The 18502-nt window shown below is 55.1% G+C and overlaps 1 protein-coding gene across 1 annotated transcript in view; it reads right to left on the reverse strand.

The window, feature by feature from the left end:
• Positions 1–14017: 14017 nt before the first annotated feature.
• Positions 14018–18502, reverse strand: part of Eefsec (eukaryotic elongation factor, selenocysteine-tRNA specific) — a 223239-nt gene continuing 218754 nt past the window's right edge. Inside the window, exon 7 of the mRNA XM_004665114.2 lies at positions 14018–14497. Within this exon, the coding sequence (XP_004665171.2) occupies positions 14307–14497 (191 nt within the window). The 3' untranslated portion in view covers positions 14018–14306. The remainder of the gene's footprint in view (positions 14498–18502) is intronic.

Here is an 18502-nt window from a genome sequence, read left to right on the forward strand (position 1 = left end):
CTTAGGCTAACTTATCATTTGCTCTACAGCCCCAAACTGGTCTCGAACTCATGGTAACTCTCCTAACCTCAGCTTCCTGAGTGCTAGGATTATAGGCACAAACCACCACTCCTGGCTGGTAAACATTTTTAGCAATGCCCAGCTGTGTTCCTCAGTGGTCGGCATGAACATTTATTGAGTGCCTATGGTGTGCCCCTTTTGCTTTCACCAGTACACAGTCAGGAAGGTCTTACTATTAATTTTAATTTGCTTGGGCATGGAGAGGGTGTGATATACTTGCTTCAGGCCTCATGGCCTCCAACAGGCTACCGTGGTGGGTGTGGGTGTGAGAATTACCCACTCAGCCACATGGTCACTGGAGGTTATTGGCCTCCTGGGGGCAGGGCGCAAAACAAGAGTCCCCCAATAATCACTTCTTCCAGCAGGTGTGATGGGACAGAGCCTACAGAAGAGTTTTGGAAGCTGTCCCTGGTGAACTCTGGCCTACTCGCCCTGACAGCGGCCAAGAATATACAGGCTGCTTGTCAGGAACAGGCTGGATTTAGCCCAAGCAGAGGTCAGGAAACTTTGGTCCAATTACAGGTGAAAAGAAATGAAAGAGCAGATAGGCTGGAGCCCACCTCAGTCTGTGTGGAAAAGGCCTTAAGTTCTGTCCCTGATCCACTTGTTCTCCTTTTGGGTGCCCACCCTAGCACAGGGGCTTGGCTGGCTAACCTTCCCCCACAATGGCCAGGGCCTGTAGTATTTCTAGCCTCCTTGGGCTGCAAACACTCTCAGGCCTTTTGGGGCAGACATTGCCACCACCCATAAGATAGGGAGGCTATGAACCCTTCCAACAGAGTGGTGGTGGTGGTGGGGGGGTGCTCTTCAGAGAAACTGAGGAAATGACACTCTGCAATCCCTGCAAGGGGCCCATGCCACTCTGAGGCCCTGTCCAGCTCCCTCCCTTGCCCTTGCAGCTTTCTGGATGTTGGAGTTGGGGCTGAGTGGGCCTTGGAGGCCTGTGACAGCCATAGACCCAAACCTGCTTACTCCAGCTAGGCCAGGGGCAGAATGAATGATGTTCCCTCGCCTGGCCTTGTGGTGTCACAGAAGGACTGAGGAGGGTGGTCTGAGACTGGGGGGCAGGGCGGTGGGGCCCTTGAACCCCACAGCCTGATGGTGAGATAGGCCAGGCTATGGAGGAATGTAAAGCCTTGCTCATAAACCTGCTCCCCCTGCCTGGACACAAAGGTCATCCAGAGGTCGCCCTTAGGAATGGGCAGGAGAGGCTGGGTCTGGCCGGGCCTGGAGACCCACAGACTCTCACACCAGCTACCTTAGAAGTACACGGTACAGTCAGTGAGTCAAGACAAGCCTCAGTACCCCCCCACCCCAGGACTGAGCAGGGCCTCTCTCAGGAGGCCCATTGTCCTGTGGTGGTGGTGGGATCAGGCAGGTGTTGGCTGCAGTTTCTGGGTGCACACAGGAGGCTGATCTTGGAGCTCCCCAGGTTAGGTCCAGGTAGGGGATTGTGAGGTCTGAGTTAGATGAGAGCCCCCTCGCTGGCTGTGGGTGTATTCTTGGGGTGTCCCTGTACACTTTTCAGGGATGGCCTTTCTACTGGGGTTTGCAACAGGACCCGGCTGACCCTGATTTAGGGCCTGGAAAGGCCTGGAGAAGGGGGTGTGTGTGCGTAGGGGCTCCCCATTGTCCCCTGTGGACACTCTCCTGCTGTCTCCTGTGGTGGAGTCTGGGACTGTGGGAGGTCTGGATAGCTCCTCCAAGGCCACCACTAGGGCCCTCCAACTTGGAACCAGAAGCCATAGCCTGAACTCACAGAAGCTGCTGCCACCCTGCTCCCTGGGGGGCACACCTTGAGCCCTCCAGGTTTAGCTCCTACCCCTCTCCCCACCAGGCCAGGGCCGAGGCCAGTGCCGCCCACCTGCAGGACCAAGCTCTGTTTTCAACAGGGGCTGTTCTTACATGTGCAGTGAGGAAGGAAATTGCAAATTAATCTTTATTTCCATCTTGGAAGAAAACCTTAATTCTCTGCATTGAAATGATCCCATCCCAGGGAATCAATTATGGCCTTTAATTGCAGTCAGTTCTGGCCAATCGGAGCAGGGCCCCTCCTCTCTCCATCCCTCAGCTCTTTGTCTTTCTGTCTTTCTCCTGTCCTTTCTCCGTCTGTGTCTCTAGCTTTTCCTTTCCCCGTTGGTCTCTGGTCTTGGTTGTTTCCACTCCCCCCACTTCTCACCCCCCTCAAGTCCTGGGCACTAGAATGAAACCCCACACTCTCTCTACGTACTGGGCTGTTTGGAACCCTGCTTCCTTGTTACCTTTGCCTCTGGCCCAGAGCTGCAGCCTGGAGGGAGGGGTGGGGCTGAGGGAGGGACCTGGGGTAGCCACAGAGAGTTCAGGGCCTCACTTATTATTTTTTTAAATTTATTAACTTGCAAGGAGAAAGGGCAGGGGAGAATGGGCACTTCAGGGCCTCCTGCTGCTGCAAATGAACTCCAAAAGTATGTGCCAATTTGTGCATCTGGCTTTACATGGGTACTGGGGAATTGAACCCAGGCCATCAGGCTTTGCAAGCAAGTGCTTTAACCACTTAGCCATCCTTCTAGCTCAGGGCAACACCTTTTATTTTTTAGTTTATTTGAGAGCGACAGAGAGAAAGAGAGAGAGAGAGAGAGAGAAACAATGGACCCAGCCACTGCAAACAAACTCTAGATGTGTGTGCTCCCTTGTGCATCTGGCTAACGAGGGTCCTGGGGAATTGAGCCTCGAACTGGAGTCCTTAGGCTTCACAGGCAAGCGCTTAACCACTAAGCCATCTCTCCAGTTAGGACATCACTTAAAAAAAAATATTTATTTGAGATAGAGATCAAGAGGTAGATTGAGAGAGTGTGTGTGTTTGGGGGTACCAGGGCCTCCTGCCACTGTACATGAACTCCAGATGCATGCACTACTTTGTGCATCTGGCTTATATGGGTACGAGGGAATTGAACTTGGGCCCTCAGGCTTTGCAAGCAAGCGCCTTTAACTACTGAGCAATCTCTCTAGTCCTCAGTGCCTCACCCTTCATCCCTCCTCTCTACCCAGCCCCTCTGGATTGAGCAGGGACCTGATCATCAGAAAATGGAGTCCCCTGGAGGAACCCTGTGATACACATGACTTTGTGCCTTCTAGAATGCTTCCCTGTTGCCTTTGCTACTGAGTTAATACACCAATGTAGTCTCCCGGAGTCCTCTTCTCTGCCCCCTCTTTGCAGCATTCCTAATTGGTTTGGAATACATCCTTGTACACACCTTTCTCTGTGCAGTTAAAATATACCTACCCACATTCCAGAGTATACTGCGACCCTTTGCAGAGCTCCCTACAACTATGCAGCAAGGATCTCTGTATGCCTCCTCTGGCAGCTTCTTTCACATCGCTCTCACTATCCATCCACAGCATGCTGGGAGCCCATCCTTTTTACCTGCTATAGTGTATTTCACTGTAGTCACACACAGCCACCTGGGTGTCACCACACAGCCCTACCGATGAGCATGCAGTTTTTCTTCTGCTTCAAGCAGGCCTGCAAATGCACCCTGGCCCTCCTCTCCCTGCACCACCCTGATGCAGCAGCTTCCTCCCCAGGGTGGTTGTGAAGTCACAGCACCTCCTTGCCAACACCGTATTATCAAACGCCCAAGTTAGACCAAAGCAAATAGCACTGTCTTGTTACTGTGTGCGACCATGGGAACCAGGGTTGGGGGGGGGCATGTGGCAGGGGCGGGCCACATGGTTTTGAGAAGGTCTTGAGAGGGGCTCAGCAGCAGGGGAGAGGAGGAGCAGAGGCCCACAGCGAGTGTCAGTGGAGGAGAGACGGAATGGTGATTGCAAGGGTGGCAGTAGTGGCCAGCCTGCTGTTGGAGAGGAGACTGAGGTGGGCAAGACCAGAGGAGGCCGGGGGGTGGGGGGTTGAGTCTGCCTGTCACTGGAGTCCTCCAGGCTCCAGTGTGCACAGCCTCACATACACATGTGTACACAGTTTTGTGGGCATGCAGCATTAGACTTGTTTGCATCCCTGTCTGCTACAGGATGGGCCAGGGTACCTGGAGACTGCAGGAGGCAGTTGTGTCTCTCTGCACAAGTGGGGAGATCAAGGGATGGCAGAGGCCCACCTGGCAGCCTCACCCCCCATCTTTTTCTGTTGCCTCTTCCTGCCATTCAGGGACCTAGTCTCAACAGTCGACCTCCCTGTTATCCCTGGGCTCCAACTTTAAGTCGACTCTTGGGCTCATCCAAGGAACATTCCCTGAGTGGGGCCAGGATGGGTTGAATTTGTTTCTGTGCCATCTCCAGACAGATCTCATATTAGTTATTGGGCCTCTGCTGTGTGCTAAGCCTGCCTGCCTGGGTGCTGGGTTCAGGGTAGTACAGAGACAGCTACACTGTCAGAGCCATAGTACAATGCTGGAAGAGCCCAGGATTATGGAAGACCAGAGCCGGATGGGGAGGCCCACTGGAGGGGGATGTGGGGGAGGCCTGAGGGCAGGTCAGGAGCCCCGGGGGTCAGGTCAGGCACAGGGGTGGCTGTCAGAATATTTCTAAGGGGTAGAAGGTTTGCATGGCTGTGAGCTCCCGTCAGGGATGAGTGGGAGAGAGTGTCGTGCAGGACTGGGAGCAGAGGTCAAATGTGCCTCCCTCATGCCTTCTCTGCCAGACTTCTACCGAAGTACCAGATCCTGCCCAGAGGCCTCAAGCGAGCACTGCCCCTGCCCTGCAGAGATGACCCCTGATGAGTGATGGGACTCAGGAGCTTGAGATTGACCCTTAGGGGAACAGTGAGAGGGCCAGACAAGATGGCCTTTGGGGATCCATGGATCAGGCTGGCAAGACCGGGGCAGTTGAGGTGGTACCAGGGGTCTTCTGGGGGACAGAACAGGAAACACTGGTCCCACTGGGTTGGTGGAGTGGGTGACCATGGAGATCTGGCCGCAGGGAGCACAGGGCAGGAGGCTGTGAGTGAGCCGCCACTATGAGTCTATCAGTCGGGTGTTGTAGTCACCTACCCTCACATTGCTGGGACCCAACACCCGACCAGAAGCAGCTGATGAAAGGAAAGGGTTTGTTTCAGTTTACAGTCTCCCAGGGGGAGCTCCATCATGGCATCACGTCTTGCCACAGTGGCTGGGAAGGAGCAGCAATAGTGGGCAAGATCTGGAGGAAGGGGTCTTGGGCTGGGCCATGTGACATACCTCCTCCCAAATTGCCACCAGCTAGGACCCAAGTATGAGCCTTATCACAAACACATGAGGCCAGGGGGAATGTTTCATATTCAAACTACACCAGCAGGCAGGGGAGCCGAGATCGTCCCAAGGGTGCACTTGCCTTGTTGCTGAAGGCTGGATAGGCAATACCAGCTCTACTGAGAGGGATATCTGTCTGTGAGGATGCATGCCCCACGGGCACAATATCCCCAGCCCTGGTCTGTCATTGGGGCTTCAGGCACACCTAATGTGGTGCCCCATGCAGTGTGCTGCTTTTCCTGGTGCTGGGACAAGCAGGGGGGAAGGGACAGAAAATCCCATCCTGCCGTACACTCCACATAGGCACGGAATGAATGAGGTGTCGAGGCCAAACATTCAGCTGGCAGGAGAATGAGGCAGAAGAGGGTAGGATGTGGGCGTGGGATGATGGTAGGGTATTGGGGTGCCTATGTGGAGGCTTAGCTGGGGACAGCAAAGAAGGCCCTGTGGGAGGCCTTGAAGTGTAGGAGCAGCGAGGAGGCCATAGGCTGAAGTGGGTGGGGAAGGAAAGGGGGTCAGGCACAGCCTGGGGTCACCATGTGGATTTGTCTTTTCCTTGGGAGTAGGGTGCGTTTCAGAAGATGGGGTTCCCAGCTGTGTGCAGAAGAGACTTCAAGAGTCAAAACCGGAGGGGGGGATGGCTCAGTGGCTAAAGGTGCATGCTTGCAAAGCCTGACAGCTTGGGTTCAATTCTCCAGCATCTACGTAAAGCCAGATGCACAAAAATGGCATGTGCATTTGGATTTACTCTGCAGTGGCAAGAGGCCCTAGTGTGTCCATTCCCCATCCCCTCTCCTGTTGTGAATATTTTTTTTTTTAAAAGGAGTCAGGATTGCTGCTCAATTTATAATAGCTGGGAAATGGAACCAGCCTAGATGTCCCTCAACAGATGAGTGGATAATGAAGATGTGGCACATTTATACAATGGAGTTCTACTCAGTGGTAAAGAAAAATGAAGTTATGAAATTTGCAGAAAAATGGATGGACCTGGAAAGTATTATACTAAGTGAGGTAACCCAGGCCCAGAAAGCCAAGCGCCACATGTTCTCTCTCATATGTGGATCCTAGCTACAGATGACTGAGCTTCTGCGTGAGAATGAAAATACTTAGTAGCCGAGGCCAGTAAGGTAAAAAGGAGACATAAAGGGTAGAGAAAGGAAGGGAGGAGGATACTTAACAGGTTGATATTGTATATATGTAATTACAATGATTGTAATGGGGAGGTAATATGATGGAGAATGGAATTTCAAATGGGAAAGTGTGGGGGTGGGGAGGGAGGGAATTACCATGGGATATATTTTATAATCATGGAAAATGTTAATAAAAATTAAAAAAAAAAAAGGAGTCAGGGCCAGGTAGGGACAAAGGTAAGTTCATAGTAGTGATGTGAGTGGGAGATGCCTGTGTGTGGCCAGGATGGTGGCCGCTGGGCCACATCACAGTGGAGTTTGAAGGTCTAGGATGGGACCTGCTGCTGGAGGGCCAGAGCTCAGGCTGTCACCAGCTGTTGGATGGAAAGAGGTGAAGTGGCTCAAGGTCACAGGCAGGCAGCAAGTGGCTCAAACTGGAGTCTCGATGCAAAGCCTATTATTTTGTTATTTATTTATGAGCTGTGGATGAAGCTGTTTGTGCTCTGTCCTATGGCCACAATGCAGCCCTAAACTTCCCTCTGGAAAGGGTTGGAAACACATCTTAAGAGATTTAAGGGCCCAGTGGAGCCAACAGGAGCTATCAGGAGGTCTGGCTTGGCTGCCCAGTTGGCAGGATGGTGGCTCTGCGGCACGGTCTGGGGCAAGACGGGGCAATGTAAGGACAGATTGGGTGTTGGTCTGCGCTGTCCTGTTGGTTGTGGGAGGCCGGGCAGGGAGCTGGGTGGGGCAACCCTGGTTTGGGGATGTGGTGTGTGTCTGTTCTGGGGTCTTGGCTGGGGCAGGCTCAGAGATCAAATTGAGTTGAGGGGGTGGACAGAAGATGGCTAAGGTCTCATGGCTGGAATGGAATGAGGCTGGGTCAGATTTCCTTTTGGGGCAGCATTCAGAGCAAAAGTGTACCTCCTCTCGGGTCCACAGCATGCTGTAGACTGATGAGAAGCACACTGGCACAGGCTACATGTGCACACTCCGAGCTGCAGAGTAGAAGCCCAGCTCCCAGAGGCTCCAGGAGCACTGGGGATCACAGTCTCTCCTCCCAAGGTGGAGTTCAGCCACAGTTAGACCCAGGGCTTCCACCTGGACTCTCTAGTTCTCCACTCAGACTTTGAGATGTTACTGCTTGCTGGTGTGGACTCTTAACTCCTGCATGGCAACCAGGTGGCTGTGACAGCTTCAGGCTTAGACCCAGCAGATCTCAGCCTGAAGAGAGGACAGTCCCCCATGCTCCAGTAAGACCAGTGTCAGGCTGGGTCCCCTCTCACTGAGAAGGCGGGCCAAACAAGGCGGGAGCGTGGGCTGGGCCAGTGAGTGCGACTCTCCCTGTGGTGTGGAGCAGGATGGGCATACACATTCAGGGCCACAAAATACGGACCAGGGGCACTTCAGGCCTGGTGCCAGGTCCCCAGCCACAAGACCTTGAAGAAATCTCCTCCACTTCTGAGCCTCAACTGCCTTCCTGGGGGTGTGGGAAGGTGGGATGGCAACCAGCAAGCCACACCTTGGCTGCAGGCCACTAAGCCTCACTTCTGGTGGCTGGCAGGCTGCTCCCAAGAGGCCTAATGCTTACGTTTATATTGAAGTGTCCCCGAATGAAGCCCCCATTGCTCCCACCAGTCTGTATGATGATGGGAATGTCTTCTGGCCCCTCTGAGCTTCAGCAAGGAGGGAACCAGGAGAGGATTCTCGTCTTGCAGGGTGTCACAGGGGCCATACCCACATCATGACTGTCACGTGTGATTCAGGGCCTGTTTCCTCCCACCAGCCTAAACTACCCAAGACGCCACTTGTCCTTAGGAACAGTGCAGTGATCCTTAGAAACGGAAGGGTAGGACACTGCTCCAAGCAGGGGCCCTACATGAGAGGTGGTGAGGTTATGTGGAAGCTCTGGAATGCTGGGGAACCCTGGGGACCCATGTGTGGGGCTGGTAGCCCTATGGTATGACCTTAGCATGGCTCCCTCTCCAGGCCTGGGGCTCTGAAGGTTGCATACAGCAGCTGCCAGATGCCCTGTTGAAGCTGGGAGGGCCCTTCCTGAAGCCAATGGCCTCAGAGTGTCCACCAGAGATGTGGGCACCCTTGCCAAGCCTCCCAGCACTTTCCGGCCACCGGGAGATGCTTGTCTGTTTTATCAGTGGTCCTCGTGACTCTGACAACTGTCTCTCTTATCAGCAGCCCACTGGCTGTCTGGGCCTTAGGTCCACCCCGCGGTCTCTGTGCAGTGTCATCCTTTGGGCTATGCAGGGCCCAGAATGGGTCTCCTCTTCCTCCCAGTGAGGCTATAGGACCACGGGAGATGGAACCCTTTGGCCCAGAGTGAGAGAGCCACCCCATATCCCACAGCGATCCCTGACCTGAGCTGAGAGCCAGGTCTGGAGAAGAATGCTGGGACCAGCTCAGGGCAGGGCCAGAAGGAATTTAGTGCATCTCCCCTTCCGGGCGAATGCTGAGAACCAGAAGATCGGGCTGATTGCTGGCTGTCGCCTGTGCCATCTTCCCACATCTGATTAGCAGTGTTGCTTCATCCTACGCTGTGCTGTGTCATTGACATAGTTCTACCTAGCACCCATCACGCCACCTGCCCCCAGGGGCAGACCTGCATTCTGGGAGCAGTTGTCTGAGGCTGTCTGTCCCCTCTTCCCTGGACACCCGTGGAAGTGTCCACTGACTGCATGCTTAGTGTGTGCCCTGCCTGGCTCTGTAGAGCACACCTCGTTTCCGGGCTCCCCTGTTGTGGGTGGGTGCATCTATCCCTAAGCCCTATCACCCCCACTCACCCTTCTCCCCAGTGGCATGATGATCCCAGCCTCACTGCCCGCATGCCCACCTCCCCTCTGAGTGTCGAGCTCTGGCTTCTCCCGAGTATCAGGCCCTATACCCAGCTGTCCAAGAGGAGGCCTTCAGAGCCAAATTTCCCTGAGGGCTTTAAGAATCTCATACCAAAGGCATCTTGCTCTGATCTATTACCACTGTGGGTGCCGGGAAACCTGCTGGTGATCCCTGCTGAGACTGGCTAGCCCCAGGGTAAACCAGTCCCAATGCTACTCCCCTTTCTGCTCTGGTCCCCTCTCAGCTCACCTCAGGCCTCCCCTGTGGCTGGGCGGTGGGGCCTCCTCACTGGCCTGCAGACGGGGTTTCCCACAGGGCTGAGTGGGTGGTGATGGTGGTAGGGGGTGGTGACGATTGGCGCTGGCCTTAGGAATGGGGGTGACAGCGGTGAGGTTACTATTGGGAGTTGCTTATTGATGGGAGGGAGAGAGGGATGTGAGGGTGACTGCGAGAAAAGGGTGTGTGGGTAATGAGGGTGTGGCAGGGGCAGGAATCTGGCCCCTGCAGACAGCTATGAGCCCGGCGCAGGGTCCTTTGGGAAACATGGGTTTCAGGGCCTTTCCCCAGGTTTCTGAGAAGCCTGCCTCTGGCCGCGTACCAAACCTGTCTCCTTCAGCCTTCTAGGCTTTCCACTGCAAGTCCTTCTTGGTCACCCTCAACCCTCTGGTTCACAAAGAGAGGCCTGGCATCGTGGCTGCGGAGGGACCGGGTCGCAGGATGCAGAGGGAGAGCCAGGGAGAACCCCTGAGCTTGGTTAGTGGGGCTCACTTTCCCCTTCCACCTGGCCTCCATTCTGCCTGAGCTTATGGGCTGGGATTCAGGGTGTGGTCCATGCACAGCCCAGCTTGTGAAGGACAAGAGGGACACAGAGAAAGTAACGGGGGCCATGAGGGCAGAGGGAGGAGCTACAGAGATTGGCACAGGAGAGCCTTCTTCTGGGGCCTTCTATTATGAAGTGAGGTGCTATCTGGGCCACACCATCATCTCTTCCAGGCTCAAGGGGCCCAGGGAAGGGAGTCCATTGATGGGATCCATGTCAGGAAAGAAGTTCCCTTCCCACAGTGGCCCCTTGTGGCAATGTGCCCCTAGTGGTCATGTGGGATGCTGTACCTGAGGGGTCAGCCAAGGCTCCAGGAGCCTTTATCTGGGGCTCCAGCTGTGGCAGCAGGAAGTGTAACATGTCCCCCCCACCCCCGCACCAAGCCTGTGATAACATGGCGGGGGGTTAGGGGGTTGAGCAACCCCTCAGCCTGGGCCATGGGCCCTCTGACCTACAGGTCTGGGGGCTTGGTGGACTCCATTGCACAGGGCCATGTGCAGCCCATAGAGTGAGGTGGGGCACAGGTCCCCCTCTGCTCAGAGGCTGTGTGCCCTGAGCACAGGGCAAGTAGTTCTGTGTCCCTCTCCTGATACCTGTGCTGGGCCAGACAACACACGGGGCCTCAACCCTTGTGGAAAGACGCATCTTTGTGGCCTTCACAAATCTGTGCCTATTCTCAGGTTCTACTCCCTGCAGAGCCTCTAAACCATTCAACTGACCCCTGCCCCTTCGTCATCCTGGACTGTCTCTCCTTCCCACACCCCGTCAGCCACCACCTACCTTGTCATCTTCAAACCCACAAGCCTCCACACCCCTCCGGGGCCCCTGACTCTAGGGTGGGCATCAGCTCCCTCAAGAATGCCAGAAGGGTCCCCAGGTCCCCTCATCAGCCCTGCCCTGGCATCCATGCCTCCTTGCACTTCCAGCAGCCAAACTTGCTGCTGGCTGAGCCAGCTAATTAATGGCTCAAGTCAATTATCAGCCATGCACTAATTACTCTTTTTAATCAAGGTTGCGCCTGTGAAGGCTCTGGGGAGAGCCTGGCTCTGACTTCCTCCAGCACCACCCAAGCTCTCCCCGCTAGGGTCTACATGGAGGCCCCTCACAGTGCCACCCCCTTCCTCCCTTGGCAAACCTGCTGTCTTCAGTATTGCCCAGTGGCCCCTGTGGTCCTTTGACTCTCTTTATCCTTGGCAGGGCCACAGAAGACAGGGCTGAGTTAAGAGCTAGAGGCTATTAGTGGTGCTGTCTAATAACGTGTTAAGTCTCAGCCCCATGTGGAAGCCATCTAAGCCAGTGTGATCTCGAACCTGGATCACGTTCAGATGCTGGAGGGTACTCTGCCCAGCCAAGGCCCCTGGATCCTGGCACATCTACTAGTCCCACCTTCTGACACATTAAATTCTGAGAAAAATGTCCACCTACTCTTGTTCCCTGTGCACTGTGGGCCACCACCCTGTCCACCCCGCTCCCATGCAAACAACGGAGATGCGGGTGGACAGCAAGCCCTGGGCACACACTGTTCAGACACTGGCCCTGCCCAGAGAGGCCCATGTACACACACACTGACACATGTGTGTGGCCCAGGAGGACAGAGGCTGCCCCTTCTGTCCTGGGCCCCCAGGGCTTCCGTTCACTAGCTGTTATCTATCAAAAATATATTAACCCTGAGCCTGTTTCCATCAGAGTCTCGATTCCAGGGACGTTTCTAGATAAGCCTTATCTCTGCATGGGTACATTAGCCCCATGCTCCTGAGTCTGCCACTCATGCAACCCCACAAGCCGTGACTTCATGTTGGGTAGGCAGGCAGGGCCAGAGGGTGCCTCTTTTCAAAGGACACACCCCAGACACTAGAACCCTCCAATGCTTTAAGTGAGGCACTGAGGCCGAGCATGGCTGGCCACTCAATGTGGATGCGCAGGTTCCTGCAGACTGCAGCTACAGTGAGGGTGGAGGGAGCCAGAGCTAGGGGAGGGGGCGAGGAGGGTCTTGCCTACTGAGAGGTCCCAGCTAGTACTGCACGTTGCTCCCCTCCCCCACTGCCCTGGCTGTGTTGCCCCTTCAAAAGCTGGGCGCCCTGGTTCGACCCCACTAATGGGTACTCAGGTTTCCTATGATGCCAGGCCCGATAGAGGCCTCTCCTGGGTCTCAGCTGTGTGTTATCAGGCCACACCAGGCAGGCCTGCCTCACCACATACTTTGGGTCCCAGAGGCTTCTGGGGTCACATGCTGAGTGGCCCCTCCCTGTGCTCAGTGTGTTGGGTGGGCTGTCCTCTCCACCTGAGCATACCTCCTTCCAAGGCTCTAAGGAGAACAGACTTTAGGAGAAAGGCTGAGTGTGAACATGGGGACCTTACCTCTCAGAGGTCCTGGAAGCAATGGCTAATGTGGGGCTATGCCCGGTCTGGGGCTGGCTCACCTCCCCCCCATACATAGTTCATGGGCTCCTCTGTTTCAGTGTGACTGTCTTTTGGCTTAATCTCTGGGGAATATGATGGCAGTACCGTGCCTGGGAAGCCCTAGTTCTTAGAACCACCTGGTGGAGTAGTGACTTCTCTCATTTTATAATGGGAACACTGAGGCACAGGCTGGGAGCTTGCTCAAAGACACACTCCAGTTTTACTGGCAAAACCCAGGGTTAAATTTGCAGGAACCCCACGAGGGGTCAGCCTCAAGCCCTTTGGCTAGGGGGCACGCTCTTGGACAAGCCCCTTTCTGAGAAACACAGCTTCCTCATGTATGAGGGCCCACAATCATCTCATCTTTCACCCATGCTGGGGGCCCCCTGCCAAGGAAGAATGCACCTCCTTTCACAGTGGCACTGGGGGCTCTGAGGCTTCAACCAGGCTGGCCTCTTTGGCTGGGCACTATCCTGAGGTCCTTGCCCAGGCTTGGGCCTCAGCCAGTGGCCCTATCCTCTAGACGGTACAATCTCCAAGGCTGGGTGGGGTCACACAGAGCCCATAGAGGGCTGAAGACCCAATACAAGGTGGCCACTTCCCAAGTGTCTGCTCATATAGCAGCAGTGAGGTCCCCAGAACCTGTTTTGGCCCATTGGGAGAGGAGTAGCACCTGTGGTGACATTACCCTCACTACACCTGCTGTCCTCTAGGGCAGAGACAAGGGGTCCATAGGTGCCCACAGCTGGGAAAGGACTGGTTTCCAGTAGCCTGTCATTAAAGCCCAGCCCCTGCCTGCCCTTGGCTCTCAGCTGTTCTGGCTGCCGCCCCCGCCCTGACTGCCTGGGTCTTGGCCAAGGATGGTGAAGGGCAGCCCAGCCGCCGCCATCCTGGCCTCCTGGAGGCATGAGGGGCTTGGCGGGGCTGCGGGTGTATTTGATTAGAGGCCGCCTGGCTCTGCGGCTGCTGCACACAGGGACGCCGTGTTCTGTGGCCTCGCTCCTTTTCCTCTGCCCTCAGCTCTGGGGCTTAACAGCCCCAAGTCATTTGATCACAACCTGCCCCCGTTAATATTTTTAATGCCATTTTTGCAAATTAAAGCATAATGCACCGATTACCGGGATAAAGGGAGGCCTCCACGTCTGTCTGGAGGCCAAAGAGAGGGATGCTGGGACATCTGCTCACCTACAGATGTCTGGTGAAGCTCTGATTCTCTTCCACTGGAGGCTTCCACCCTCTTATTTCATCTGAGTCCACATGCTGGGCCTATGGGGCCACAGATGAACATGGACAGGGCCCAGCACCAGGCTGTCACTGACCCTTGGGTATCTGTTGTCTCTGTACTTGAGGGCTGGGGCCTAGGGATCTCTAGTATCAGGATGGAGCCTTGGCTACCCAGAGAACTCTCATTCTACACTGTGCAGGACACCCTAGGAGTCACTTGGTTGGGCCCAGCAGCTGAACTTGGGCCTTCCTTCAGCCCCTCCCACAGCAGAGCCCCAGGATTCCTGCCATTGCCCTCACAGACAGACCAGGGTAGCTGGGTCACACAAAGGGTGTTTATTTGCAGTTGTAGGGTACCCATCCACCTGAGTATGGCTGAGTGTCTATAGACCCCCAGCTGGGGCAGTCTGGAAGGCTCTGGCTGCCGTCTAAGGTGGGTGGGTTCAGGCTAGCGTGGAAGACCCTTCTGGGATGGCCCCCCATTTTGTCCAGGATTCTTAATGAGACTGAGCAGCAGTGGGGTGGAGTTTCCTGCCTACATGACTGGGGAAGATGAAGGCATGCCTATGGGAAGCCAGCACTGGCCTGTCTTGTGCCCAGAGTCACTCAGGGAGACTGCACCATACGCTTCTGGGTGTCAAAGACATAGCGCTTGAAAGACAGGTTGAGAGTCACAGGCTGCACGGGTTCGGGACGCTCCACAGCCTCTTCCTGCTTGGTGGCCTCCCCACGGCCTGCTCGGCTCCGTTTCTTGAGGGTGGGTGTCAGTATCTTCTTGGACTCGGGCCTGAGGCCACCTACAAGGAACAGGAGTGTCACTGCCTCATTGTAGGCATGGCTTCCTCTTGGGCATGCACTCCCCTGACCCAGGAACACCACCCTATGCCCACTTACCTCCTGCTCCAACTGAGGCCTAGGGCCACTCTGCCACGCAAATCCCTCCATCTTGGGCCCTCCCCATCTAGTCCACTGCTGGTTCTCACTTTGGAGTATGGTCCTTGGTCTCCTGGCTAGGGGCGGCTACACCCTGCTGCCCATGCACACTGTCCTTCCTGCCAGGCTTCACACTTGAGGCTCCTGACTGCCTTGGAGACACTCTATTACAACTCTCCTGGGAGGCTGACCCTGTCACAGGCACTGGCAGGCTCTCAGGCCCTTGGCCTCTTGCCTTCCCGGTGGGCTTGGCCAAGGGAAGTCCCAGCAGACCAGAGGGAAGGGCATTAAGTTTATCCAGAGTCCCTTTGGCCAGCGCTCCTGCAGGGGTCTCTGGTGGGTTCTTTCTGGCAGAGGTTGTCTTGCTGAAATACAGTGGGCCTAAATCTCCCTATCACCTACCCCGAGAAGACACCCTGATTCATGCCCACCCCTCTATCCTCACCATTTTTCTGCTGGCCCTGCTAAACACACTGGGCTTGGGCTCCTCCATGAGCCTCTTAGATACTGTTCCCTTACCCAGGACTCCCTTCCCTCCCTGGCAGTGGAAGAAGTACTATCATCCCTCAGCATGAGGCTGTGTGTTGGCAGCTAGCTAGTCTGCGACATTTGCAGTTGATAAGTGAGCGATATACTGATGGCATACAACACGCTGTGTGATGAGCGATATATACTGATGGCATATGGCACGCTGTGGGCAGCTACAAACTGCACACGTAGACTAACCCCAGCATTTTGCATACTTATTTCGTTGCTGAGACTATGTATAATCTATTGTCTTAGGTTTCCAGGTGGGATGCTGGGTAGAGGCACAGACACTGTCTATGAGTGCCTGCTGGCAGCTAGGGGCTCTCTTGCCATTCCCCAACATTGCCTAAGGGCTGGCACTCTCTAGGAAGAAAGCCAGATTTGAAGCTCAGGAGACTGGCTTCAGAGCTCGAGAACCATGGTGGGCAATGGTGGCAGGGGACCCTGGGCAGGGCCATGTGTGTTATCTCTGACTTAGTTGGCACAAGATGTTAGTGGCCCTTTCATTTTCCAGACATGAAAACAAGTCCAAAAGAGGGCATGGCCCTGTTGGAGGCCTCCAATGAGCCGGGAAGAAGCAGGATTTGAACTCCAGGCCACTGCCTGACCCAGAGTGGAAGGTGGATTCCCCCGTATGTGGGTTTCTGACAATGTTTAAGAGGGTTGCAGGCTCTTGGAGCTTTGGCCATTTAAAAGGTAATAAGGAGGTTTAGATGAAGGGACATCTACAGAGTCATCCAGGGACAGCTTGCATGCAGAGCCCACTTTGAAGCGTGGATCCTTGAGGAAGGCCAGGGAATCAACTGCTGATAACAGGGCTCTGGAGCCAGACCACCCCTATAAGCCTGCAAGTGTATGCCCACTGAGTCATGAGAGGTTGTCCACAGGGGAAGGTTCCCTCCTGTAGGCATCACATCCCCCATGGAGACTGAGCACTAACTGATCAACAGCTCCACACCCACTGTTCTGGCTCCTCCTAGATGGACCCTGGGGTGTGGACCACAGCTTTGCCTGCTCCTGGATGGGCCCTGGGGTGTAGACCAGTGTCCTGGGCCAGTGCCAGGCTTGCAGGTATCTGAGTCCCTGAATCAGAGTCAGGCCTTCCTCCTGCTGGCACCAGACCCTGACAAATGGCATGGGCCTGTCTCTCTCTGGTGCCAGGAGGTCTGATGGCTGAAGAGGTGCGGGGCTCCTGGGCGTCTGTACTGTGCTGGGGAGACAGGTGTGGCCCAATCAGCCGTCCATCTCACCCGCGATGGCTCTCATTACACACAGTGCATACCGCACGAGTGCAGAGCAGGAAATCTATCTGGCACTGGCAGTGATGTGGCCCTTCAACAACTTGGTCACCTCAGCTACTCATGGGGACCCCACTCGGAGGGAGACCTGTGGCCATGACTACTAAGATTTGTGGCAAATGTCCCCTTCGCCGAGTGGCACACACCAGGGAGCCAGGAAGCTGGAGCTGTGCCTACCCAGGCTGACTCAGTGGGATGGGGTCCAGCTCAGCCTGCTGGCATCTCCCAACTGCGGGGGACACTAGAGGACAGAGATAGCAAACACAGAGTCCAGGCCCGGCTCCCCTGGGGTTCCTACTCTGAGACAGTCCACAGGCCAGGAGGGAGACAGCCCCAGATAGTGAGAGGCAGTCAAGGAAGTAACCCTGTGTCCCCAGGAGGGTGGCGGTTGCTGCTTTTGGTGTGCGCCCAGGAAGAATGTGGGACTTGCAGCCAGCTGGAAGGGACCACTAAGGAGACTCCTGGCAGGCCATGCAGGCAGAGGGAATCTATGACAAGGGCAAGTCTGTGAGGCATGTGCTTGCCAGGTTCTGCATAAGCTGGGCACTGATGGGTTCAGCCAGTGTATCTGCAACCACAGTCCTGGGGACTTCATGGCAGAAAGGATGACACCTACCCCATGCCAGCCTCTGCTGTCTTTCTGCATATCTACACCCCTCTCCCTCGCCAGGAAGATATACCCCTGGAGTCCCAAACACTTCCATTTCACTCCCTTTGAATCACTGGCCACATGTCACTTCTTGGTGAGCCTAGTGGTCACCACATCCCAGCACCTCTACCCCTCACCTCATTCTAGCTCTCCCCTGTAGCTCTTCTCTCTCTTCTAGCAAACTCCTTATTTTAGTGGTTGTCTTCTGTGCTTGCCGAAACAACCAGTCCACCATAGTGGGGATTTTTGTCTTCAACACTGACTAGCACTGGGGACCCTGACTCCCAGAAGGTGCTCAAAGAACATTCCTGATAGATTGTGCTGGGTGGAACCCCATCAGGCTAAGGGAAAGCATCTAGTCTTCCAGGAACCCAGACAGCAGGGTTTAGAAAACCCTGAGATGCTGTGACCATATGGCCACGGGCTGAGCCAAGACATCCACTCCTAGGAACACAGTGTAGACAAGCAGCATGTCCTATGACTTTAGATATGTGCATGAGCACCCCTGTAAGGAGGCGCCTAACCCTCACTGTGTGGGGCTAGAGGAACAGAGGGACAGGAGAGCCCTGAGCTTGCCTGAGGTCCAGCCTGGGAGGCAGAGCTGCTGAATGAGGTGGTCTGACCCCATCTGTGTGTTTGGCTGCCAGGGAAGCCACGTGGTTAGTGTCAGTTACAGAAGGAGCCTGAGACCAAGGGGGAGACGGAACGAGTCCCCTCCCTGTAGCAAAATGTTTGGTAGGATTAATGTGGTGAAGTGACAATTTGAAGAACGACACGTGTAAAGCTTAGTTCAAGAAACATAGCAGTGAGAACTCTCTGAAGAACCCTACTGTAGCTTTGAGGCACGGAGAAAAAAGACCAGAAGGGGTGCACCAGGCCACTGGACCTGGGAAGAGGTTGTAAGCTTTGTCTTCTACTTTTTTTTGTGCTGTACAAGGGCTCTCTGTGATTCTGGGTCATGCTGAGGACATCTTCTGCAGACCCCACAGTGTGGTCTCAGTGTCCACTCCTGTGCCTAGATAAGGGACAGGGTGTGCTGATGCAACCCGGCCCACAGCAAGCAGGGGGAAGGAGGAGGAGGCTGGGGCAGGGCAGGGCTGTCTCCTGGGCCTGGTGCAGTTCAGGGTGGCAAGGGCGAGGAGGCCAGCTGGCATCTCTATGTCTCCAAATACTCTCTGGCCATGCGATGGGGATAAGCTGCTCGAAGGCCTATGTGGATGCTCGGACCTGGGCATACCAGTAGCAGTGCATCCTCACTCAGGGCCCAGAACCTGCCTTGCTCTTGGCTTCCTGTCTCATTTGATGTGCCCATCTGGTCCTGAGTTTTAGCCTCAAGAAACCAAACAGTCTCTGAATGTGCAGCTCCATAGTACCAACTGCTGCTCTTCCCACGT

The sequence above is a fragment of the Jaculus jaculus genome, chromosome 6 (assembly GCF_020740685.1).
Source record: "Jaculus jaculus isolate mJacJac1 chromosome 6, mJacJac1.mat.Y.cur, whole genome shotgun sequence".
NCBI classification, from domain to species: Eukaryota; Metazoa; Chordata; class Mammalia; order Rodentia; family Dipodidae; genus Jaculus; species Jaculus jaculus.